This window comes from Notamacropus eugenii, chromosome X (assembly GCF_028372415.1).
Source record: "Notamacropus eugenii isolate mMacEug1 chromosome X, mMacEug1.pri_v2, whole genome shotgun sequence".
Classification (NCBI taxonomy): domain Eukaryota; kingdom Metazoa; phylum Chordata; class Mammalia; order Diprotodontia; family Macropodidae; genus Notamacropus; species Notamacropus eugenii.
This window is the reverse complement of record NC_092879.1, coordinates 72259610-72282598: the sequence shown is the minus strand read 5'-3', so window position 1 is coordinate 72282598 and position 22989 is coordinate 72259610. Positions and strand designations below refer to the sequence as shown.

At 44.5% G+C, this 22989-nt stretch overlaps 1 protein-coding gene across 2 annotated transcripts in view; it reads right to left on the bottom strand.

Moving 5' to 3' along the window:
- ZNF185 (zinc finger protein 185 with LIM domain) overlaps positions 1-22989 on the bottom strand; it is a 61961-nt gene that overhangs the window by 4448 nt on the left and 34524 nt on the right. For both annotated transcript variants that reach the window (XM_072627105.1, XM_072627104.1), the window contains exons 12-19: positions 19723-19806; positions 18717-18809; positions 16657-16743; positions 16186-16284; positions 10258-10353; positions 9830-9919; positions 5369-5566; positions 2833-2931 (exon numbers count right to left, since the gene is read on the bottom strand). In XM_072627105.1, the coding sequence (XP_072483206.1) occupies positions 2833-2931; positions 5369-5566; positions 9830-9919; positions 10258-10353; positions 16186-16284; positions 16657-16743; positions 18717-18809; positions 19723-19806 (846 nt within the window). The remainder of the gene's footprint in view (positions 1-2832; positions 2932-5368; positions 5567-9829; positions 9920-10257; positions 10354-16185; positions 16285-16656; positions 16744-18716; positions 18810-19722; positions 19807-22989) is intronic.

Genomic DNA, 22989 nt, shown 5'->3' with positions numbered 1-22989 from the left:
TTGGGATTCTGATTTTGTTAGCTATCAAGTCATCCCTCTTTCCCATGTCTGTCATCTCCAAATTCAGTAAAATACACTTGTATGAAATGCCACAGTAATAAATCACTCCATCTCTTGGCTCTGAGCATTTTCTTTGGTTGTCTTCCATGCCTGGAACAGTCTCCCTTCTCCACTCTACCTCCTGACCTCCCTGGCTTCCTTTAAGTCCTAGCCAAGATCCCACCTTCTACTGGAAGCCTTCCCCAACCCCTCTTAATTCTAGTGCCTTTCCTCTGTTAATTATTTTCTATTTATCCCATATATAGCTTGCTTTGTATATATTTGTTTGTATGTTGTCTCCCCCACTAGACTGTAAACTCCTTGAGGGTAGGGCTATCTTTTGCCTTGCTTTGTAACCCCATTGCTTAGCACTGTGCCTGACGCATAGGCATTTAAAGTTTATTGATTGATTGACCAGAATAGGACTGAGGAGAGAGACCTGTGACACTTGACATAGTTCCTATTGGTCACTTGGCTCCTATTAATCCTAAATATGTAGTCCACTCCTTTCCATTTTGTTCCTAAGAATATAGTGAGAATATGACAAACCTGTCAAGTATGCTGTCCTGAGGCAGGTTTACAGTCAATGTACGTAGGGTTGCTGGCCCTGACCCGAATGCTTGCCTAGCTGGTCATCTAGCTCTGTGCCTCCACAAACTTCTGAGAATTGTGTTAAATGAGATCTAACAGGTTTTCAGCAGGCCCAAGGCTCTCCCCCGCCCAGAAGAGCACACAGGCTGTGTAACAGTTACTCTGCTGTATTTACTGGCTCTCTCATTCTGAAGGCTGGAATTTCAGATCCCAAGTAAGCCAGGTACTGTAGTAGAGCATTTGTGGGTATAAATAACTGGCATCTTTTCATTGGTTTGCATATCCTGGTAACTCTGTGAGACCAAACTGTAGTAAAACCACCAAATGAACATCTCTACAACAGGGCACCACCAGAGGAGTGGAAAGAAGAGACGTGCCAGGAGAATTGTTCTATCCCAGTCTAGCCATCTGGATTTCTAGTGCTCCAGGAAAAAGGTGGGAAGGAATGACACCTGGTTACTAGCCACGGAATAACGGAGGAGCATTCAGCAGAGCCTCAGCTGAGGCCCAAGGCAGACTCAAGGGCCTCAGGGTTAGACAGTCAAAAGAAAGAGAATTATGGGAGCCAAGGTCCAGGGCCCAGAATCACCATATTCATAGAAAGAAATATTTTCTTGATAGACTAGAAAACTAAAGCGCACCAGTGCCCTCGCAGCAATGGGCATTCTGAGAGCTACACTCTAATTCTAATCAAGCGTTTATCAACCTCCTGCTAGGCACAGATAGTCCTTGCTGTCAAGGGGTTCTATCATCTAGAAGAGGGGATGAAACAAGGGAGCCTGAAGTAGTTATAAGATGAGTTGGAAAGGGGAAGGAAAATGCATGGGGATGGTAAGTGAAGCTAACGAACTGGAAGAGGGAAGGATTTTGAACTGGGGAAGAGCTCAGAAAGGCCTTCACTTAGGAGAGAGGGTAGAAAGGGGGAAGCATCCATTCTAGATGTGAGGGACATGTAGCTAAATTGGGGAGACCCTGGAGTGACAGCAGAAGCCTTGGCGGTTTATTCTTCAAGCCAAGAGGGATCCAGTAAAGATGTTTGAATACAGACGAGGTGAATGTATCCCACTCATGCATTAATAAGGCAGCTCCATTGGAGAGGAGACCGACTGGAAACAGGAGGCTAAGCTAAGACATACAGCAGGGTGCACATTTGGCATGGGACTGGCTGAAGGGTATTTGAAAGGCAGAAAGTAAATGACTGACTGCTTGGTATGTCCTCAGGATACCAGAGATCCCGGACAAGGGTATCTGGAGGCTGAAACCCATAAAATTGAAAGGGACACTTTCTCTTACTTGCTGAAGTGTGAGGAGGGCCTAGTGGATGACAGCTCTCAAGCATTCATATACTCCTCTGCAAAGAGCATCCCTTTGCTAGAGAAAGAGGCAAAGAACAAAAATGTGGACCAGAGGACTCAGAGCAAGGAGGAACAAACAGAAAAGACACGCTGTCCCTTGTGTCAACTCTTCCCTGAAGAACATGCACATTTCTTTGTGGGGGCTAGCACATGGCATAGATGTTCTCTTTGGAAGCCTTCCTACAAGCACTTTTATGATGTCAGGGTCATAACATCCAGCAAAGCACTATATATTAAGCAAGGGGGCCCCACCATTTCATCCTCAATGGGATGAGAGGAGAAATGAGGAAGTCAGGTTCTGGCTCAGGTCCATGAAGGGGAGGAGGTATATGGGGAGTCTAGAAGCATCTGACCCACCTCTGGGTCATAGAGGTCCAATGGATAGATGAGAGTCTTAAGTACCGGGGCCAAGTCAGGAATTAAGATTATCTCTGGGGAGGCCCAAGTTATATCACATAAGCCCAAATGGACACCATGATTTGCGCTACTGTGGACTCAAATTGTTTAATCAACCCTGTAAAACCATGGCTTTTCTTGATAATCTCTCTACCTGGAATGGACTCTGAGGGACTATCCTGGACAAGAAGTATCCTGTCTTCTACCAAGCCTACCTCAGGTCAGGCCCACAGGCCTTGGAACTGAACCAGAATTTGGATGAACCTTCAAGTGGGTAAAGTCACTAAAGGGCATTCACCACTCACTGGTCTTCCCAAGGCAGTGGCCCAGCCAAGTAAAGAAGTTAAGGTATTTAGTTCTAGGCAAACAGTAGGGGAGCCAAGATGGTTAACTCCTCTCCTTCCTTGTGCCAGGACAACAAAGCCACTGAGCAGCCCCTCTGCTTCCTTACTTGGAAGAGGAAGGAGATGGTTCACTGTCCACCGAACTGTCTCGAGAGCTGGAAGTCTTGCTGCTCACAGGTGTTCTCTCCCCGGAAGCAGAGACAAACCTGAGGAAGGAAGAGAGGGAGTTGTGAGCACAGAAGCCAGGGCTTCCTCAGGGTCCAAGGCTCGGAGCAGCAAAAGTGTAAAAGCTGCAACTTGATGGTTCTCAGGAGGTTTCAGGATCACAGCAGCCACCAGGTCACACTGATACCGCATCCTTTGGAGGCAAGGTCCTCTGGGCTTCACCGGAGGGATTTAAAAACCCTTTTTGACAGTCTTAGTATGAACAGCTTTGAAAGATCCTGCACAGGCACAGTTGAAGCAATGGATTAACATCCCAAGAACCAAAAGAAACAGGGGCATATTGACTCTTCTGGAGGAAGCTATGGCTCCTGTCCTGGGAAAGGGGCCTTCCCTTCTCTGAGGGAACCAGCAAGAAGAGCCAGAAAGGAGAATGAGCCCCCTGAGCTGCAAAGGTAGCAGAAGATACCTGGGAAGACTACCACCACAAGGAGGAGATGCCTTGAGAATGTACCCACTGTACAGCCCTAGGAAACACTGATCCTTCTGCTAGGAGGCATAGCTTGTTGGGGTGTTCAGAGCAATCTGAGACAAGCCAGCTGGGATATCTATATTAGACTGATGTACACATAACAGTAAGCAGAGGAAGTAAAGGCAGGGTGGCCAAGGGTACCAGGACAAATGCTTAGCAGCAGCAATAGCCCCTAAGCTCACAGCCTTCCTTGTGTTACGTGTATATTACTCCTGGATGTCAGGGTCAGAGCAATTCAGGTCATGGCTTGTTAGCACTACTCCAGAGCCTATCCATAGTAAATGGGAGAACCATGCCTCAGACCTGGCCTAGAACAGCCTACCTAATCATCCCAACTGAGCTCAGTTAGAAGGGGTACCCAATGTGTCACCCAGATGTGCCACCTACAGAAAGGAATCTCCGAGTACTGAACTCTGCGATGGCATTGGTGGTAGGGAGGTGCTTAGCATAGTGCTTGGCACATAGTAGGTGCTTAATAAATGCTTTCTTACTGTTGACCAACTTGACTGGTTTGTTGGAAAGTAAGTTCATCACTGCTTCAATATGCCTTTCCCTTGCCTAGGAGGCCACAAGGGCTTCCTGTACTGACTCTAATCCTGGGTAATAACACCAAGTGATTCTAACCTAAGGAGGCTGGTTTCTTTTGTATTTTTTTTTAATAAGTACTTTCATTTTTTTGTTGTTGTAACACGTTTTTATTTATTTATTTCTTTTCAGTGTTCCACAATTGCTAGGAGGCTGGTTTCTTAATAAACATAACAGAAATATCTACTTCACAAAGGTAAAAGGGCCACCCTTTGAGGGTGTATTGAATTTTGATACAGCCAGAAGTTATTTGGAACCAAGTCTGGTGCATAAAGCTTGGCATACAAGCTGGGGTGTAGTGATTTGAGCTCCAGTCAACAGGAATGTTGTCATGATCAAGAGGCCAGTGGTTAGCCCCCTATTCCTGCCTGCCTTTGTTGAGCCTGGGCCCTTGCAAATGCTTCAGAATTCCTGCTACAGAACTCAAATGTCAGACCTGGTGGGATGAATTCCTCAGCAACAATGCCATTAGTGTTAAACAAACAATGGCATAATGTCGCCCCATCCTATTCAGATAGGATTCACATTCTTGCTCTCACACGCTCTCACAGGCTTTCTACCACAGTCACATTTTCTGGTTTTCCATGCAAACACTGTGTCTTATGTCTCTTATCCACTGGCTCCTCTTTGCCTCAAAAAATGTGCTCAATTTTCCAGCTTTCCTTTAAATCATACTTCCTGCAGGACTGGCGCCTGGCCCTGTCCTAGGGATTCACGTCCTTCCACATCAAGTCTTTATCCCACAGATGTTGCCTTTTCCCTGTCCCCTCCATTCCCTACCACAGACTTGCTGGTATTCACTTTGATGAGCATGGGAAGAACATTGGCCATATAGCCAGAGAAACTGGGTTCAAATGCCACCTCTGACACTAACAGCCTGTGACACTGGGCAAATCAGTTAGCCTCCCTGGGCCTCAGTTTATTCATCTGCAAAATGAAGAGGTGGTCAGGGATGGGGAACCTGCAGCCTCAAGGCTACATGTGGCTTTCTAGGTCCTTGGGTGTGGCCTTTTGACTGAGTCCGTTTACAGAACAAATCCTGCTGCAGACTCCCCACCCCTGAATGGTCTCTAGCCCTCTGATCTTATAAGCTTCCCAAATGACCTGCTCCACTCATTGCCCTCAGCAGATCTGTCTGGGCTCTGAGTCCCGAGGCTACCCAAGAGCCAATATAAAGATCCAGTGAGACTCCCTCCTCTGTGTCCCTGGACCTTGTGAGAAGAACAGTATGTTAGAGAGCAAGCACAGCTACAACTAGGCTGGCAAGAAGCAAGTCCTGGCAAAAGAGTTTTGCTTAAAAGCACCTGAAACCTACACTGCAGCTACCTGTTGGACTTCACCAGTCATCCTGCCTCGCCCCTTACCTTCTGGAGCTGGATTCTTGGCTTCTGCCCTTCAAGGACTGCTGGTGAGCACAATCAGGATCGACGACTGGATAGTCACTGTGCTGCAAAGCTGGATCTGGGCAGATACCTCCCTTGGCTCCAGCAAGTCTAGCTTTGTCCCATCTGGTCTCTTTGGCTATGGTGGTAACGCTTCTCTCCTGATAATCAGAGTGGGTGCTAGGAAAGAAAGAAGCCATCCATGAAGCCCATGCCCCATACTACACTAACAGGAAATTAAGATTTCATTTATAAGCAAAAACTTCTGTCCTCATAGTTTCAGGGTACATGGGCTTTCAGGAAATCCCCTCTTTTTTGCCACTGTTCATTTTGCTGATCAAGTGAATAAACAGAATCCCTAAAACTCCAAGCTAACCTCCTGTGGTCAGATGTTATCCTGCTATCCATGCTAGGCAGGGTTCCAAATCTTTGGTCAGTGGAGCTGACAGAGGATGATGATGCAAATCTACAAGAACATAACAGGATGTAAGATCCAAAGGGACCGTTGAGGTCATCTAGGCCAACCCTTTCATTGTACAGATGGGAAAACTAAGTCCCAGAAAAGAGAAGGGACTTGGCCAGACATCACACAGTTAGTGGGCTGAAGAGCTCATGTAGACTGTTGTTCAGTTGTTTCAGTCATGTCCGACTCTACATGACCCCATTTGGGGTGTTTTTGGGCAAAGATAAGAGAGTGATTTGCTATTTCCTTCTCCAGCTCATTTTCCAGATGAGAAAACTGAGGCAAACAGGGTTAAATGACTCACCCAGGGTCACACAGCTAGTGTCTGAGACTATGTTTGAACTCAGGAAGAGGAATCTTCCTGACTCCAGGCCAATCACTCTATCCACTGCAGTGCCACCTAGCTGAGCCTAGGCTAAAAGTAATCCCTTTGCCAGCATCCCCAACCAGGTCATCCAGCAGTTGGATGGGATCGGAATCTCTTACACATGTACCAAATGTGAAGAGTTTGCCCCAAACCCTTTCTTATTCGTTATCCTTCCTGAACTAATACAACCATCTGGAGTAGGGCAAGAGGGTTTTTAGCTTGTGCTGCCCACCAACAAGCTTGCCCCACTCTCATTCATCAGCTCACCAAGCCTTAAGAACATAGTCTATGGTAGGGGGCAAAACTCTAGATTCAGACTTAGCTGATCTGGGTCCAAGGCTTATCTGTCCATTGCTTTCCCTATGACGTTAGGAAAGGTGTGGTAACATGGAAAGAGCTCTGGAAAGGACATTGAAACATGTCCATTCTAGTCCCAGCCCTGCCAAAAGTCGGGTCATTGACTAGCTACGTGACCTTGGGCAATCTCTCTGAGATCTCTAGCTAAAACAAGTGAGCTGATGGCTAAAGAGAATGCCAGCTCTCAATCTGTGATCCCCTGATGCTAAGGTGCTTCATCTATGAGCCTCAGTTTCCTCCTATTCTCATCCTGTCTTCCTCATAAGGTCTATTTTTGAATCAGATGAGATCTAGGCTTTTAAATGTACAAAGTAAGTCTAATCCACAAGTGAACTGGAAACCCTTTCCACAACATCCCCAGAAAGTGGTGATCGAGCTTTTGCTTGAAGCCCTTCAGGGAAGGGGAAGCCCACTACCTTCTTGGACAACCCATTCCATTTAAGCACTGGGGAATTTTCACTTACACCAAACCTAGGTGGGTCTCTCTATAACTTCTACCCATTGCTCTTAGTTGGACCTTCTGGGGCCAAGCTGTATAAATCTAAACACTTAGTGTTCTGATACATATCAAGAGGGCATTAATTGGGATGGTGCCTGAGGTCCCTTGATTTTATCTGGATGCATCAGCATCAGCATCAGCAATGCCTTAGCTAGGATTCGTCTTTCTCCCTGAGGTCCAAGGCAGGTGGGGGAAGGGAACAATTAGGGGAAGAGACCCCTGCATCCCAGTGGCCTTCCCTTGCTTGCAGAGAATTTAGCCTTGGTCTGCTTCTCTCACATGGAGGTGCCAATTCACAGACTTGGAAGGAGCCTTGAGCCTGGGAGGTGCTATCTTCACTTTTACCCCTGAGTCTTCATGTCACTTATATATGCCTTCTCTGGATCTCAATTTCATCCTCTGTAAGATGGAGGCTAGCTTAAATGGTTTTGAAAGTTCTCAGTGAATAGGTTACTCATTGGATACATGGCAAAGTGAATAAGGACTGTTTATAACAGCGTACCTCCCCTCCCCCCCAAACCTTAGTTTCCTTATCTAGACAACTAGACAACCTCTAAGGTTCATATTCTATGGGCTGATCAGGTAGAAAGAGCACTAGGCCTGAAGTTAGAAAACCTGGTTTGAATCCCAACTCTGCCACAAAGTGCGTGACCCAGGGCAAGTCAGTTCCCCACTCTGGGTCTCAATTTCCTCTTTAGAAACATCAGGAGTTGGAATAGATGGTATCTAATACCTCTTCTAGCTCTCAGGCCAAGGATCCAAAAACCCCAGCATCCTCTTGGGGAAAGAATAGTGCTATTTCCTCCCCAAAGTCTCTAGACACGTCTCTTTTCCTTTTGGTGCCTCAGTCTCCTCATCTGTAAAATGGGGAGTGAGGGTAGAACCAGGTGATCTTAATAAAATGTCTTTTCATTTATTCTTTCATCTCTCAAGTCCCTTTTACATGCCCAAGGTCACACAGTTAGTGAGCGTCAAGTGTCTGAGGTGAGATTTGAACTCAGGTCCTCCTGACTCCTGCACTGGTGCTCTGTCCTGAGGACCTGAGTTCAAATCTCACCTCAGACACTTGACACTCACTAGTTGTGTGACCTTGGGCAAGTCACTTAACCCCAATTGCCTCTTCCTGGGTCATCTGCAGTCATCCTAATGAATATCCGGTTACTGGATCCAGATGGCTCAGGAGGAGAAGTGAGGCTGGTGACCTGCACAGCCCTCCCTCACTCAAAACAAAGTCAAGTGCAAGTCATGTCATCATTTCTCTGATGGCGTGGTCTTCTTCGGCAACGAAGGACAAACACACACACCCCGTTTTACACTGATTCAAGGGTTCCTAAACTAGGATCCACGAACTGGGTTTAAAAAAAACAAAACAAAAACAAAAACAACTTGACAATATAATTTATCATCCTAGGCTTCATCAGACTGCCACAGGGGGCAGGGCATAACAAAGGTTAAGGAGCCCTGCATCCACTCCACTCCTATCATTTTATGAGAAAGGAGTGCCATCTAGCGTCCAGAAGAGTACCTCACACCAGCCTTCTAATTGGCTAATGTGATATGGCAAGCAAAAGCATCATTCCCCACCCCCACTCCCTTTTGTGATGGTTGTCAGAGGAAGCTGGAGGAACTGGTCAAATCAGTGATCCATGGTGGGAGGTGAGGGGGGTCCCCTAGATATTCTGGAGCCAGTCAGCAGAGCTAGGCTCATCAATGCAAAAAAGGACCTCTCATTCTTAATGAAAGGACCTCTCTCAAAGGCAGCATAGTACATAGGAAATGGTGAGAAGGGAGTATCAGGACATAAAGTTGAGAGATAGAAGTTGTTGAGTTTAGGCCCAGCTCTGCCATTTAAGGCTGGGTGACCTTAGGCAAATTTCTTTCCTTCCAAGGGCCTCAGTTTCCTCATCTGTAAAATGAGGGGATTGGACTTCCAGCTCATGATGCTTAGAGTCTCTGGATTGCAGTCTATTTGGCTCATTCCTTGGTCCCAGGTCAAAAGAGAAGACAGTGGCCAATGTGAGCCTGGAATGCCCTCCTCTTTCCCCCTTGGCTTCCTTCCTAGACAAAGCCTTTCTTCAACCCCTCAATTCTCCTGCTCTCTTCCTCCCTAACTACCCTGGATTTATTCTGGAGATACATAAAGAAAACACTTAGATATCTCTCCCAACAGAGTATCAGCTCTTTGAGATCCTTTCTTTTGCTTTGTGTTGCATCTAGCATGCTGAATAGCACACAGGAAGCCTTTGACAAATGCTTGTTGCTTACTTGAGAAGACAAGTACTCAATTTGGGGGCAGAGGCCCCAAGTTCAAAATCAGGTTCTGTTACAGTGGCAGCACATTATGATATGCAGTAGCAATGGCATGAACTGCATTAGGAGTGAGATGTCCTGGGTTCACCTTTCAGTTCTAGAGTCTGAGGTGGAGGTGCATTTAGGGGTAGTGTGACCTTGGGTAAATCACTTCTATTCTCTGGCCTTTAGTTTCATTATCTGTAAAATGGAAACTGGGCTACATGATTTCCAAGGTCCCTTCAAGCTGTGTTATCTATTCTAAGTCTATTCTAAATCTATGTCTCACATCTGTGTGACTTTGACTAAGTTGTCATAACCTCTCTAGGCCTCAGTGCCCTTCTCTGGGCTAAATGGGCTCTGAGGTCCCTTGGAATTCTATGGAGATGATCCTGTAATCCAAGGACACATTTCATGAGGCCCCTTCCCTCCAACTGAGGCCAGTTGTAACAAATCTTCCTTGCTTACCTTTGGGGTTCATTTGCCATAGTATCATCTGAGCTGGTTGAGCTTCCATATCTCTTTTCAGTGGTGGTACCAGCAGAGGCAGAGGCATACCTGCAGCCACAGAAACAAAGAACCTCTGAAATGAAAGGAGTCTTTGGAGACCATGTAGTCTATTCCCCTTACTGTGTTTCACTTTGTATGTGGGGAAAACTGAGGCCCAGAGAACAGGGACTTAGTCAAAGGCACACAGCTAGGGGGAGGCCAGGCCTAGTACATAGGGTTTCCTCCTCCCCAGACAGTGCATTCCCCGCATCGTAGTGCTCTTTGCTAAGAAGGGAGAGGGCCAGCAGATTGCACACTGCACTAGGATGCATAGTTCTAGCACTCGAATTCTTCAGCCCAGTGACCACTATGGAAGTGGGTGGGTCCCCATTAGTGTCTTTTCCTACTTTGTAGTGTTCTTGCTGGGTATGCAGTATTGTTGTTTCATGGAACGATCATATTGGTCATCTGGAGAAAACACACCACATTCCTCTGAACCAAACCTAATAAAGACAACAAATTATAAGTCACATGCCATAATGGATAGATCTGAGTTCCCATCAGAGAGATTTAGGAGGAGCTGGTGGAAAGCACCTTGCACTGGAAGGTTTGGATTCTAGTGTAGCACCTACAATTAGCTGACTGTATATGCCAAATTTCTTCCCTTCTCAGATCTTTAGTTATTCCTTCTGGAAAATGAGAGGGTTACATAAGTTTGGCAAAACTGATAAAATAGGAAAATGACAAATGTTGGAGGGGCTGTGGGAAAACAGGCACACTGTTGCCCTGTTGGTGGAATATTAATCCTAAATTCTAGCCACTCTGGAAAGTCATTTGGCATTATGCCCTGGACATTACTAAACTGTAAACTCTTTGACCAAGTAATACCACTATTAACTAGGCCTACATTCCAAAAAGATAAAAAAGGAAAAGGTTCCATGTCAATGAAGTGAGCAGAACCAGAAAAAATAGTTTAAACTATAAATAACAACGTTGTAAAAATGAAAAATTTGGTAAGGTTTAAGAATTCTGATCAATGTAATGATCAACCATAATTCAAGAAGACCTATGAAGAATGGTACCTACCTCATGATAGGAAAGGAAATGGACTCAAGGTGCAGAATAAGATACATATTTATGGGTATGGTCAGTAATTGGAAAAATAATTTAATTACACATTGAAAAAAGAGAAAAAAGTAAAAATAAATGAAGGGGTTAGCTGAGCTGCTATCAAAGGGCTCTTGTGGCTCTAACATTCTACTCCAATTATCCAATTCCTGGTGCCTTTTTAATCAATGAACTGCACTGGCTCCCTTTTGGATCTAAAATGACAGCTTTCAAAACCCTTCACATGCTGGCCCCAAGCTATCATGCTACCTCGTCTTCCACTCTGTGAACCAGCCAAACCAGCCTTTCCTTTCGGTTCTTCACACATGGTCCTTCAGCTCCCATCTTTGCCTTTGTCCTGGCCATTTCTCCTTACCTCCACCTCACAAAATTGATCTCTTCCTCAAGTGCTGTCTTCTGCATGAAGCCCTTCCTAATCCCCAAGATTGCTGCCAATGTCCTCTCTCCCAAAGCCCCTTGTGTTCAAACTAGTGCTTGCTATTTTTCTGTAGATATTTATTCATGTACTTGTCTCTCTTGACAGAATGTAAGCTTCTTGAGGTCAAAGACTGGTTTTGTCTTTGCATCCCCAAAACCTACCACACATTAGACTGAGAGCTCTGTCGATAGCTTTCAAGGAGCCTGTGGACTAGAATGGGAAGTCACTTTCCATGGCTACATCTTTAAGGAGCTGGCCTGGCTCTGGAAAAGTAAGTGAGCCAGAGGGTACTCACTACATGTTCCCTAGCCGCTAATCTTCAATGATTTACAAACATGACTCTGAGAAAGGGTCCTGAAAGGATCTTCAGTAGACCTACTAAACCAAAGGGGCCCAGAATACAGACAAGTGAAGAATTACTGGTCTAGACCTTCATAAAAGATTGTCAGTGGGTTGACTGACTGATCTGTGTATTTGGGTAATGGCACCAGGGCTTGGGGACACTGTGGAAATAGATACATACATGGCATACCAAGAGGACAGGGGAGAAGAGAGGGGGATGAAGGCATGCATCCCATAAGCAAGGATCATGCTCGCTTCTAGCTATATGTTATTCTAATTGAGGCAGAGAACATTAGAGCTGGAATAGGCAGACCCTAGAGACAAACTTGCCCGGCCATCATTTCACAGACAGTGAAACTGAAGCCCAGAAAAGGAAAGTGACTTGCCTAGTGTCACACCCTGAGTCAGGGACAGGGCCAGGATTCAAGTATATGGTTCTTGATTCCAATTCTAGTACTCTTCCAGTATGATACCATGTTGAGGTCTTAAAGAGAATCTTAAAGACCCACTATTTAGAACTATTTTTGAGGAAGTAAGTTTTTGTCCCGCCAGGAGAGCCCATCTTTGTAGTTCAGGTGGAAATGTCTATTGAAATACAATTTCATATGCACATTTTGGGTATATATATATTTTTCTGGCATATATTGGGTTACATGAGTTAAGATGCCTTGGTATAGAACAAGGAAGAAGTCTGATGTACTGGAAAGCATGTGAAACGTGGAGTCTGGAGACATGGGTTTGAATTCTGTCTTTGTTACTAATTTCATAATAGTATTTTACCTGCAGGGTTATGGTGAAGATCAAATGAGATAAGAAATATAAAGCACTTGGCAAACCTCAAAGCACTGTAGAAATGCAGGTTATAAGGATTGATGAAAATGATGGGACTGGGCAAGTCATCTCCCTTCTCTAAGCCTCAGTTTCCTTCACATACAAAACGAGGGGGTTTAGTGTGGATGATCTCCAAGGGCTCTTTCTAGCCCAAACACTCAATAAAGTGTCATTTCCCCCCATTTTGTAGCTTAACAAACTGAGGCTCAAAGTAATCTACCCAGGGTCACACAGAATCAAGAGTGCAGTTGGGATGAGCAGTCATCTGGGAAGTGTAATTAACATACTTCTCCTTCCATGTTTCTCCATTTCCCTGGGTTTAGAAGATAGGGCTCTCAGTAGGAAACAAAGTTAGTTTATTGTTCATGTGAAAAAAGTCTTTTTGATTCCCTGTGAGAAGTTGTTATGGCTCTAAGGTCACATCAGAGATCAAATGGTTGGCTGAGGTTAGGAGAGCTGGAGCAGTGAAGACTAAGATAAATGCCTCTCTCATTTTGGGAGATTCTACCTTGAATCTACCTTGTCAGATTCCAAAAGGGGATTCTGTATTCTCTGGGCACAGATGGAACCAGAGGCATCTCTTGAATATTGCTTTCTTGAGAATACAGATCAGATAGGCTAAAGACAAGGAAACATGCACCAGAGTAACAAATATTTGATTCCTCTCTGGACATTTATTTTGTGCCTTAAAGGCTCTGATTTAGAGCGATTTTTAGCGAAATGTTTCTTAAAGTAAATGCCACTGCCAACTGGTCTCAGATTGAGATTCATTCCAGGGGAAACTCTTTTCTAAATACCCTATAGCAAAGTCATCTTCAGATGGCATAAGATACCACATTCATTTACTGTCTACTGGACGACCTGAGGGTCAGGGAGTAGGAGATGGCTGGCCATCCTATCTCCTTATATCTCTCATCTCTCTAGACCCTAAGTGCCTAAGTGCTCAGTCATGCAGAACCAACGCAGGTCTAGTGTATCCTCCCTGGCTAGTGTCTGGTGCCATCTAATTGTTTCCCCCTTTTCTCTCCACTTCCATTCACAATTGAAGAGGCAGAGGTGACATGGTGGGCAAAGAGCATTGGAACATTGCTACTAGATGTGTACATGGTCAAGGGATATTACATGATGGTTTTCAAAATAAATGCAAACTATGGATGATGACCTAAGAAAACTGTTCAAAATCATTACTGATCATAGAAATATAAATCAATCCATTAAGTTAGCAAAGGTGCTAAAAAATGGAAGAACTCATTAATAGAGGGGCTGTGGGAAGAGAGGCATGCTAATTCAGTGTTGGTAGGAATGTGAATTGGTTCACACATTGTCGAAAACAATTTGCAATTATCCAAGAAAAGTAAGTTCTGGGACTCTATACCCCAAGGAAGTCCTCCTACTCATCTGCCCTCCCCCACCAGAATCTTGGACTCTGTCCCTGGGACAGTAGTTTCTTTTGCCTTCTATTGCCTAGAACTAGGACTTCATGCAACCTCCTGGAGATCTCTATACCATACCTCCTTTCTCCTCTATCATTTTCTAGTACCTTTATGTGTTATCTTTCCTCATTAGAATGTAAGCGCCTTGAGGGCAGAGACTATCTTGTTTGCTTGTATTTATATCCTTAGCACTTAGAACGGTGCCTGGTATATAGCTAAATTCTTAATAAATGCTCCATCCATCCATCCATCCATCCATCCATCCATCCATCCAAGAAAAGTAACTAAATATACCTTTGACTCAGATTCTGCTATTGGGAATACATCCTAGGGAGGTTACTGATGATAAAAAAGACCCATATGTCTAAAAGGTTCGTAGCAGCATAATTTGTGATAAAAAACTCGAAACAAAATACATGCTCATCAGTTGGGGAATGGCTGGAAAACTGAACAAACACCAAATAAACTGAGAATTGAACATGAAGAATGACAAATGTGAAGAATTCAGGAAAATGCTACAAGATTTACAGGAAATGAGGCAGAGTGGAGGTAGTCAATCCCTTTCTCCCCCAGGAAGGAGTAACACACTTCAGGCCAAATCCAGTGGTCAACATGAGTAACCTAATACCAAAGGCAAGGGACAAAGAGCCTTCCTTTCCGTTAAGAACTGATCACCTGCTTTTGGGGGTAGAATATACTTGGTAAATGGGTTTGTTTGAATGTTTGGTGGGGAGTTATTTTGCTTCTGCTTTTTTACATAAGAACATAGGATTTGGAGCAAAAGCCCTGTGTTTATTCAAATCCCAGTTCCATACTTAGTAGTTATGTGATTGTGGGTAGGTAAGTCAGTTCCTGGATCTAGTCTGTTTTCTTCATCTGTATAATGGTGATAGTATTACCTGCCTTTAGGTAGTTTAAAGAGTTGTGGGGGGCCAGTGGGAGAATAGATACCAAATGATCTGTAAGATATAAGCCATTCAAACCATGTGAGTGAACTAATTTGGATTTAAAGGGCTAGCTACTGATGGCTTTCTTAATGGGTGGAGATTGTTTGATCCAAGCTCTTCATATTATAACTGAACTGAGACTCAGAAAAGGAAAATTATTTGTCCAGGCATTCAGAAATGCAATTCAACAACTATCATATTAAATCAATCAATATCAATCATATTAAACACCTATATGTGCAAGACACTGTCCTAGGTGCTAGTGATACAAAGACAAAAGAGAGAAAAAAGAAATAGCCTCTTTAGGGAGCTAACATTCTAGTTAGTGTCCCAGGCAGGGACATCTATGTTGTAGTTAATCCAAAGGAATGAATCTCTAATAGTTGAATATCAGGCATTATGACAAGCTAGCTTTGGGCTAGAATGGTTTTTTAGTTTCTCAGGTCACACCAGTAACAATGGTGCCTCCAATTGCTTATTACTGGGGAACGGTGGAGAGGACACAGAAGAGAATAACATGGCATGGACAAATATCATTAGCACAAACTCCCAAATTGATGACACTTCAGATTACTTAATCATATTAATAATCACATTACAGAATAACATCATATCTGAGCACAACTGGCAAGCAGATACCATATTCAAGTTGGCATAGGCCCAGAGAGGTTAAGCCAATTTGCCCAGGGTCATATATCTAGAAAGTGTCAGTGGAAGGATTTGAACCCAGGCCCTTCTGCCTCCAAGTTCGTTGACCTTTCTACTACATCCTATGAGCTGCCAGGATCTGCTGATGAAATCCAAATACCTGATTTTCCAGTTTCATTTGGAATGCTATTGATGCTCTACAACTCATGGATGCACGATATGACTGTAAGTTGTCACTGCTGAAAATGCCTGGAAGAATGTTTCCTTTAGAACATCATGATATGCACACTTAATGCTTGGAAAATGAGAGCATCCTCACTGTTCTGCTGTCAATAGACTATACACTGATCAGACTGAATGTGAATTTGACTCACTGTAACAAATACTGTGCTCTGATGCAATGAGATCAACTACAGTGAAAATAAACACTTTTTTCCCTTTAGGTTCTAGTCATGGTTATCCATCAGTTATACTGTATGACCTTGAGTAAGTCACTCATCCTCTCTAAGCTTTTGTTTCTTCTACAGTAAAATAAGGGTCCTGACAGGCCAGATTCTACTGATCCATAGAGTCCTGTAACCCCCTCACCTGGGTTCATTGGCTTTAACAGGTTGCTGGTTACGAGGGCCCGCATAGCCTCCTCCCTGAATTCTATTGACGTATTGCTGGACAGAGCTGAAGGTAGATCTGCATGGGAAGAGAAGGATATTTGAGCCCTTTAGGCAGGACTTGGGGTCAGCTGAAGGAATGCTGAGGTCCATGCTGAAGAACCAGGATGTCTGGTTCTGTCAGCAGCATCCACTTAGGTCTACTGTGGAATCTGCAACACAGCCCATAGTCCACTGTGGAAGGGTGGAATCAAACCAACTGAAGGGCCAATGGGTTTCTACTGCTTTTTGGTCTCAAAGGCCTTTGCAAAATGTTCTAAGAGCTCTCCTAGGGCTACCTTCCTGTGCCTGGACTGTTTCATTCATCTGCCCTGTTTCCCCTACTATGAATGCTACTATATACTAAGGCCAGCACTTACCAGGGAAGAGGTCGAGCTCTGGAACAACTTACGCTTTCTTAGAGGTAATCTCTATTTCATCCAGATCATTTTGTGAACCACTGGAGCCATGGGTACTGTTAATTGACCACGTACTTGATCTGTCAGAAGCAAAGACCCATTAGAAGCCTCAGGACTCTACATCTGGTCTCCCCTAGCCACAAGTACCCACTGTTAAAACATTAAGCATGAGAAGTTAGAGACTGAGTTCCTTGTGGCAGCACTCATGAGTGTCTCAGTTTCCCCATCTGGAAATTGGGGGTCATTCCAGACCCAAGTTCCAATTCATATTTGAAATGTCTGGCTCAGCTAAATACAAAATAGTGGTGGGAGAGAGCATCTGGTCACATGGAAATTGCAAAGTCAGTTTTAGATTCCATATCAAGAAAAATTCCTAGCAATTAGAGCTCTCTGAAAGTGGAATGCATGGCCTGGGGAGGTAATGAGCTTTCCCTCACTGGTGGGGGAAGTGAGAGGGTCTTCAAACACTGGGCTGTAGACAGGATTGTCAGGAATGAGCTGGATACTATCCTGGGATTCTAGGGGAACAAGTCATGGGATTCTTGCCAATAATTGGGCAATCTGAAATATGATTTGATTGCAAAGCATTTCCCTGCTCCAGGCCCTGGTTTCTCCATCTGTCAAATGAGGGAGCTGGACAAGATTATGTCTAATAATGGTCTTTGCCAGCTTTGCAATGCTCAGGTTCTCTCACTCCCAAGGTGCAATTTCATCAAGTATCATGGGCTAGAGTGGTACCAGCCCAGCATTTATTATACACCAGAAGCCAGGGACTGGGTGACAAGGACAAAAGCAAAGCAATCCCTTCCTTCAAGCAGTTTGCATTCTATTGGGGGGAGATAACATGGACACAGATACCACATTAGTACGAGATGATGAGGGGAGGAAGGTACCAGCAGTTGGGTATGGCAAGAAAAGCCTCCCATAGAAGGTAGCATTTGAGCCAAATGCTCTGGGAAGAGACTACAGATTGTAAGAGGTAATGGTGAAGAGGGAGTGCATTCCAGGCAAGAAGGGTAAATGCCAGTGTGAAACACCCCAATAAAAACCCCAAAAACAGAGAAACAGGAAATGGAGTGCCACGGATAAAGAACAACAAGAAGGCTGTGTGAATGTGCTGTAATGTGTGTGAAGGGAAGTAATGATTACTAAGGCCAAGAAGGTAGGTTGTGGCCAGATTGTGAAGAGCTTTAAATGCAAAAAGAATTCATATTTGCTCCTAATGGTAATAAGGGGCTAGTGGAATTTCTCAAGTAGGGGAGTGACAAAGAGATGAGCTTTAGGAAAATCACCTTGGCTGCTATGTGGTAGATGAATTGAAACAGAAAGAGATTTGAGGCAGGGAGACCAGTTAGAAGGCGACTGCAGCAGTCCAGCCTAGAGATGAGTACCTTAACTAGGGTGGTGGCAGGAGACATGTGAAAGATGTGATGCAGGTGGAAATGGAGGCTTTGGCAACTGACTAGACATGAGAGCTGAGAGAAAGTGGAGTCGAAGATGATGCCGAGGTTGTAGGCCTGGGTGACAGGAAGAATTGTGGTGCTCTTGATGGTGACTGGGGAGGGTTTGAGGGGAAAGGCAACAAGTTGTCTTTTGGACAGGTTGATTTTGAGAGGCCTAAAAACTATCCAGTTGAAAATATCCACTAGGTAGTTGGTGATGCAAGACTGGAGGTCAAGAAAGGGATTAAGAGAATAAATAATAAATACAATTTCAAAAAAGAATAAATAAAGAGGATCATCTGCTTTGAGATGGTAATAAAGCTCATGGGAACTGATGAGGTTACCAAGTGAGAAAGATAAGTTACCAGAGCAGAGCCTTGGGGAACACCCAGAGTGAGAGAAGGGATACAAATGCTCATTTCTCCAATGAACTCAAATGTGCCATGAAAACCCAACTCTCAATGGACAGTTTCCTTCAGTTCTGTAAGGAGCATCAGCAGGAACACCCAGAAGCTAGCTTGGAGCAAGGGGCGTGGTGCAGAGTAGCCGTGAAATTGGCCACAACTCAGGATAACCTGGAAGGATTAGAGGACACCCCTGGGTCTCATTACCTGTCAGTATCGGGGTAGAAATCTTTGTCTTCTTCTCTCGGAATGTCCCCTCTAGCGCCAGAAATGTTTCTTTCCTTATACTCCAAGAAAGTTCTGGAGAAGAAACAATTTGCTTCCTTTCAGGGAAAAGGTTGCTACTATCCTGTGGACAGCTCGCCTTCCCCAAAAGCTCTTCGGAGATTCGTTTAAACCTTTGTTTTTAGGTGCTAGTCATCTCCCTCCACTCCCCACCCCCCGCCCCTGTGTGCACATGCATGAACACACATGTGTGCATGTGCGCTCACACACACACACAGAGCCCTGAACATGTAAGAAACAATACCACTGAAGTCTCAAAAGCAGGGGACACAGCACCTGGCAGCATATACCCTGTTCTACCCCTGCAATGCGTTTTCCACAGATCTTTTCAAATAAGTCTCAATGATCCTCACAGACAAGAGTCTGTTCCATCAGAGGAGCATAGATACCATGTAAAAAAACATCAGGGCCTACTCATCCATTTTACACTGGAAGAAACCAAGGCCCAGAAGAGGTGACTTGCCTAAGGTCACATTGAGTAGCAGAGCTGGGAGTAGAACCTTGGTTTCCTGACTCCCAGCTTAGGACCTTTTCTACTCTACCTCAATTGCCTTCCAGGAAAAAAAAATGGCCAATGTACTTGAAAGTCATGACTTCATTGAGAATCTATCAGGAGGAACCAACATTGTCTTTAGCCTGGGAGTTTGACCTGCTAAAGGAACATAATTCTGGGCATGGGGCAGAGGGACCATAAAGGAAGCATACAGCAGGATCTGGATGGATTTAACTGTCTTTTCCTGACAAAACACTCCCCATTCCTCCATATGCACACACATACATGTGTGTGGCAAGGAAGGGGCAATGGTTAACATCAAAATGGCAGAAATGCAGGATGCATGTTAAGGGGGCAGAGATGAGCCCCTGATGGGCTCTCTGGTTCCTTTATGACAGCCAGCTCACATCCTCTGTTCAATCACCACCACTTTACCTCTTATGACTGGTCTTTGGGGAAAGGTCAAGAAGAGTAGATTCCATTTTGGGGTCATGAGTGGGAGTTTCTTCTCTCTTTCCACTACAGAAGGAAAAAAGAAAGTGTAATTCAATCCCCCTTCATTCTACCACAAATTATGGTGACCACAGAACATAGATTCAGAACTAGAAGGGACTTCAGAGGTCACAAAGGTCCCAGAGACCTAAGGAGATAGAGACTTGCCCAAGTTCATACAGGAAGTAAGAGTCAAAAGTAGAATTTACACCCAGGTCTTTGACCTCTAAATCCAATATTCTTTCCAGTGCACTCATGTGTCTTTCCACTCTTTGCGTTGGGGCTAGATGAAAACATGGTACAGGGCAAAAGCATGGGTCTGAAATCAGAGGACCCAGGTTCAAATCCTGCTTGTGATTCTTTTAGCATTTGGGTAGCCTTGGGAAAGTTGCTTCATCACTCTAGACCCCATTTCCTCCTCTGGACTAGAGGATCTCCTTGGTCTCTTCCAGCTCTCTGGACCTCTGATCCCAGAATTTGTGGTTATTCCTGACTTGCCTCACATTCACCCCATGTCACGGATGGCCTTGGTGAGTCAACTCTCTTTCCTCCAGACTAGCTTTTCACAAATGTTCCCTCTCAAGTGTGAGTCTGAGTGGTTGCTCTGATCAAAAGACCAGAGAGCAATCACAGTTGCCATTAAGGCAGTAGAAAATCCAGTGAAAACCACTCATCAGAAAAGGGAGTGCTAGGTCTGCAGTCAGAGGAACCTGGGTTCAAATCATGATGGTGCCTGGTTTAACTCTCTGACCTTGAATAAGTCACTTCCCTCTTCTGAGTCTTAAAATGGGGATGCCTATATTACAAACCTCCTGGGGTTGTTCTGAGGAAAGGGCTTTGTAAATTCTTAAATGAGAGTCATTTCTGTTTATTATCATTCGCCTTTCTCACACTGTAGTTCTACTATCTTTTTTTGAAAAGGGTAATGATGATGGTAATCAGAACCAACCCCCACGCCCCTCCCCAAAGCTACTCCAATTACTCCCTTGTTTTACAGGCACACTTCACTTTAGACAATTGATTTGTTGTGGAGATTTGTGCATTAGTCAGATTTTTATAAAATGAATCATAGCTCCTCGTTAATATTTGTTATCATTACAGAAGAAAAAGAAAAAGCCATGGGAAATCTTTGAGAGGCCTATCTTGGACAGAAGATACCTTTCTAATACAACAGCAATAACGAGAAGACTAAGAAGTCTTTACTATAACTTTACTATAACTACCACACAGGGCCAGAGATGGCTAGCACCTGCAATCAATCACCAGGGAGATTGAGGGAACTCTCAAGAGACCTCATCCTTCTGGAGAACAGTCAGCACTGTTTTCCCCTAGACACATGTCAATGGTTCTGAACAACTCAACTTCCCAGTTTCTGAGAGCCAGCTTCCTGGAGGCGGCATTTGGAGGCATCCCTTCAATGAGGATTCCCTGTGTTTTCCTGCTGGTAGAGATTCTCCAAACTTAGGTGGGGGAGGAAGAATGCACCTGCCTTCTGTTTGATCACAGAAAACCAGTTCTTTCTAGGAGCTGCAGATAGATCAGCAGTCATCTGCAGCTGGCTTGGAATGGGGGCCTCTTTTCCCCTCTCTGGCCTAAGTCCACATTATATTTTTGAAGGGAGAAGATGGAGGACCTCCAGAGGAGGTTGATAAGGATAGGGGAGGGGACCAGAAGTATTGTCATAGGAGACCCTGTTGAAGGGTTAGAGAATGGTTAGTTTGGAGAAAAGCAAATGTCAGAAGGACATGAGAGTTTTCTTCAAACTGGCTTCAGGAAGGCAGAATTCAAATGAAGTTCAAGAAAGAATGAGTTTCAGCGCAACATAAGGCACAGGTGCTTGACCATTATCACTGTTTGCCAAAGGAGTGGGCTGTTTTACAGAATGGTAATGTGTCCCTCCCTGTGATTATTTTAACAGAGGCTGAATGACCACTAATTAGGGATGTGGCAGAAGAGATTTCTGTGTTAGGTAGCTAGACTAAATCACTTCAAAGGTCCCATAGAATTCTGAGATTCTATGATGCTCAAAACCCTACCCCCCTTTTCAGAATTGCTACCAAAATGGCCTAAACCTTCGAAGTAGGTAGGTAGAAGGTAAGAAGCCTTTCTCAAGATGGAGGCAACACAGGCATTGAATTGGGAGTCAGAAAACATGCTTCCAGTCAAGGTTTGATTTCCAACTATCTATGTGATCTTAAACAGCCATTGCCCTTCTCTGGGTCTCAGTTTTTTACTCTATCATATAATGTAGGCCTGCCTGCAGCACAGCCACATCTACCTACTACTCTCTGAGTCTAGAGATGGTATTCTATCTCTATGGCAACAGCTCGACAGTAGCTACTGGGACTTATCAGGCGACCACAGCTCGATGAAAACATCTATTGAGCCCACCCAGCTCCCTCTGCTCTGATTCTTTCCTTGTCACGTAGCCTCCAGGTTTTAATGTGACTTCCCTGCTGGGGTGAGAACAGGCTGGCCACCCGACAAGAACATCTTGGTCTGCTTGGCAATTACGCTTATTTTTGGAAATGAATAAATTGGCTTTCTGGACCACATCAGCCATATCTGAGTCATTTCCCCAGAGACTGATCCTTAGTGGGAGAGCTCAGGAAATTAAGTCTCTCTGCCTATCATGTTGAGGGGCCAGCCTCTCCACTAAATATGAACCTACCAGGGGTCCAACAGGGCTGGTTAAGCTTTCCTCACCACCATCACCCCTTTGTGAGCCTCTCCTATCTTATTCCCCTTCTTGTTTTTTTTTTCTTTTTTTGTATGTGAGGGTGGGTGAGGGCAAAGGAACACATCTGTGTGTATATATGTCTGTAAGTAGATTAAAGGGGGAGCTGTTAGGACAACACATGGGGCTGTGAGTACATAAGAGTGTATGTGTGTACAAGGAGGGGAGGGGAGGTATCAGCATGGTAACTAGGGGAACTCAGAAGGAGCCACAAGAGTGAGGGTAATAGAAGAAATGTGCCATGTATAAATGTATGGCTGTTTAATCATGTGGAGGCAACACACAGCTAGGGAAATAAAGGGTAAGGGAGAGTGATCACTATTGCAAGTAGATGTAAGTCAGTCATTGTTTAGGTGTGGCAATAGGAAGTGGCCCTAGTAAGCCTTTGTTCTATGTGGGGAAACCAGTCTTCCTTTTTGGAAGTGTTTTGGTTGTACTTGACCAGTGAGCTGACTTTCTGGTAAGGCAATAGG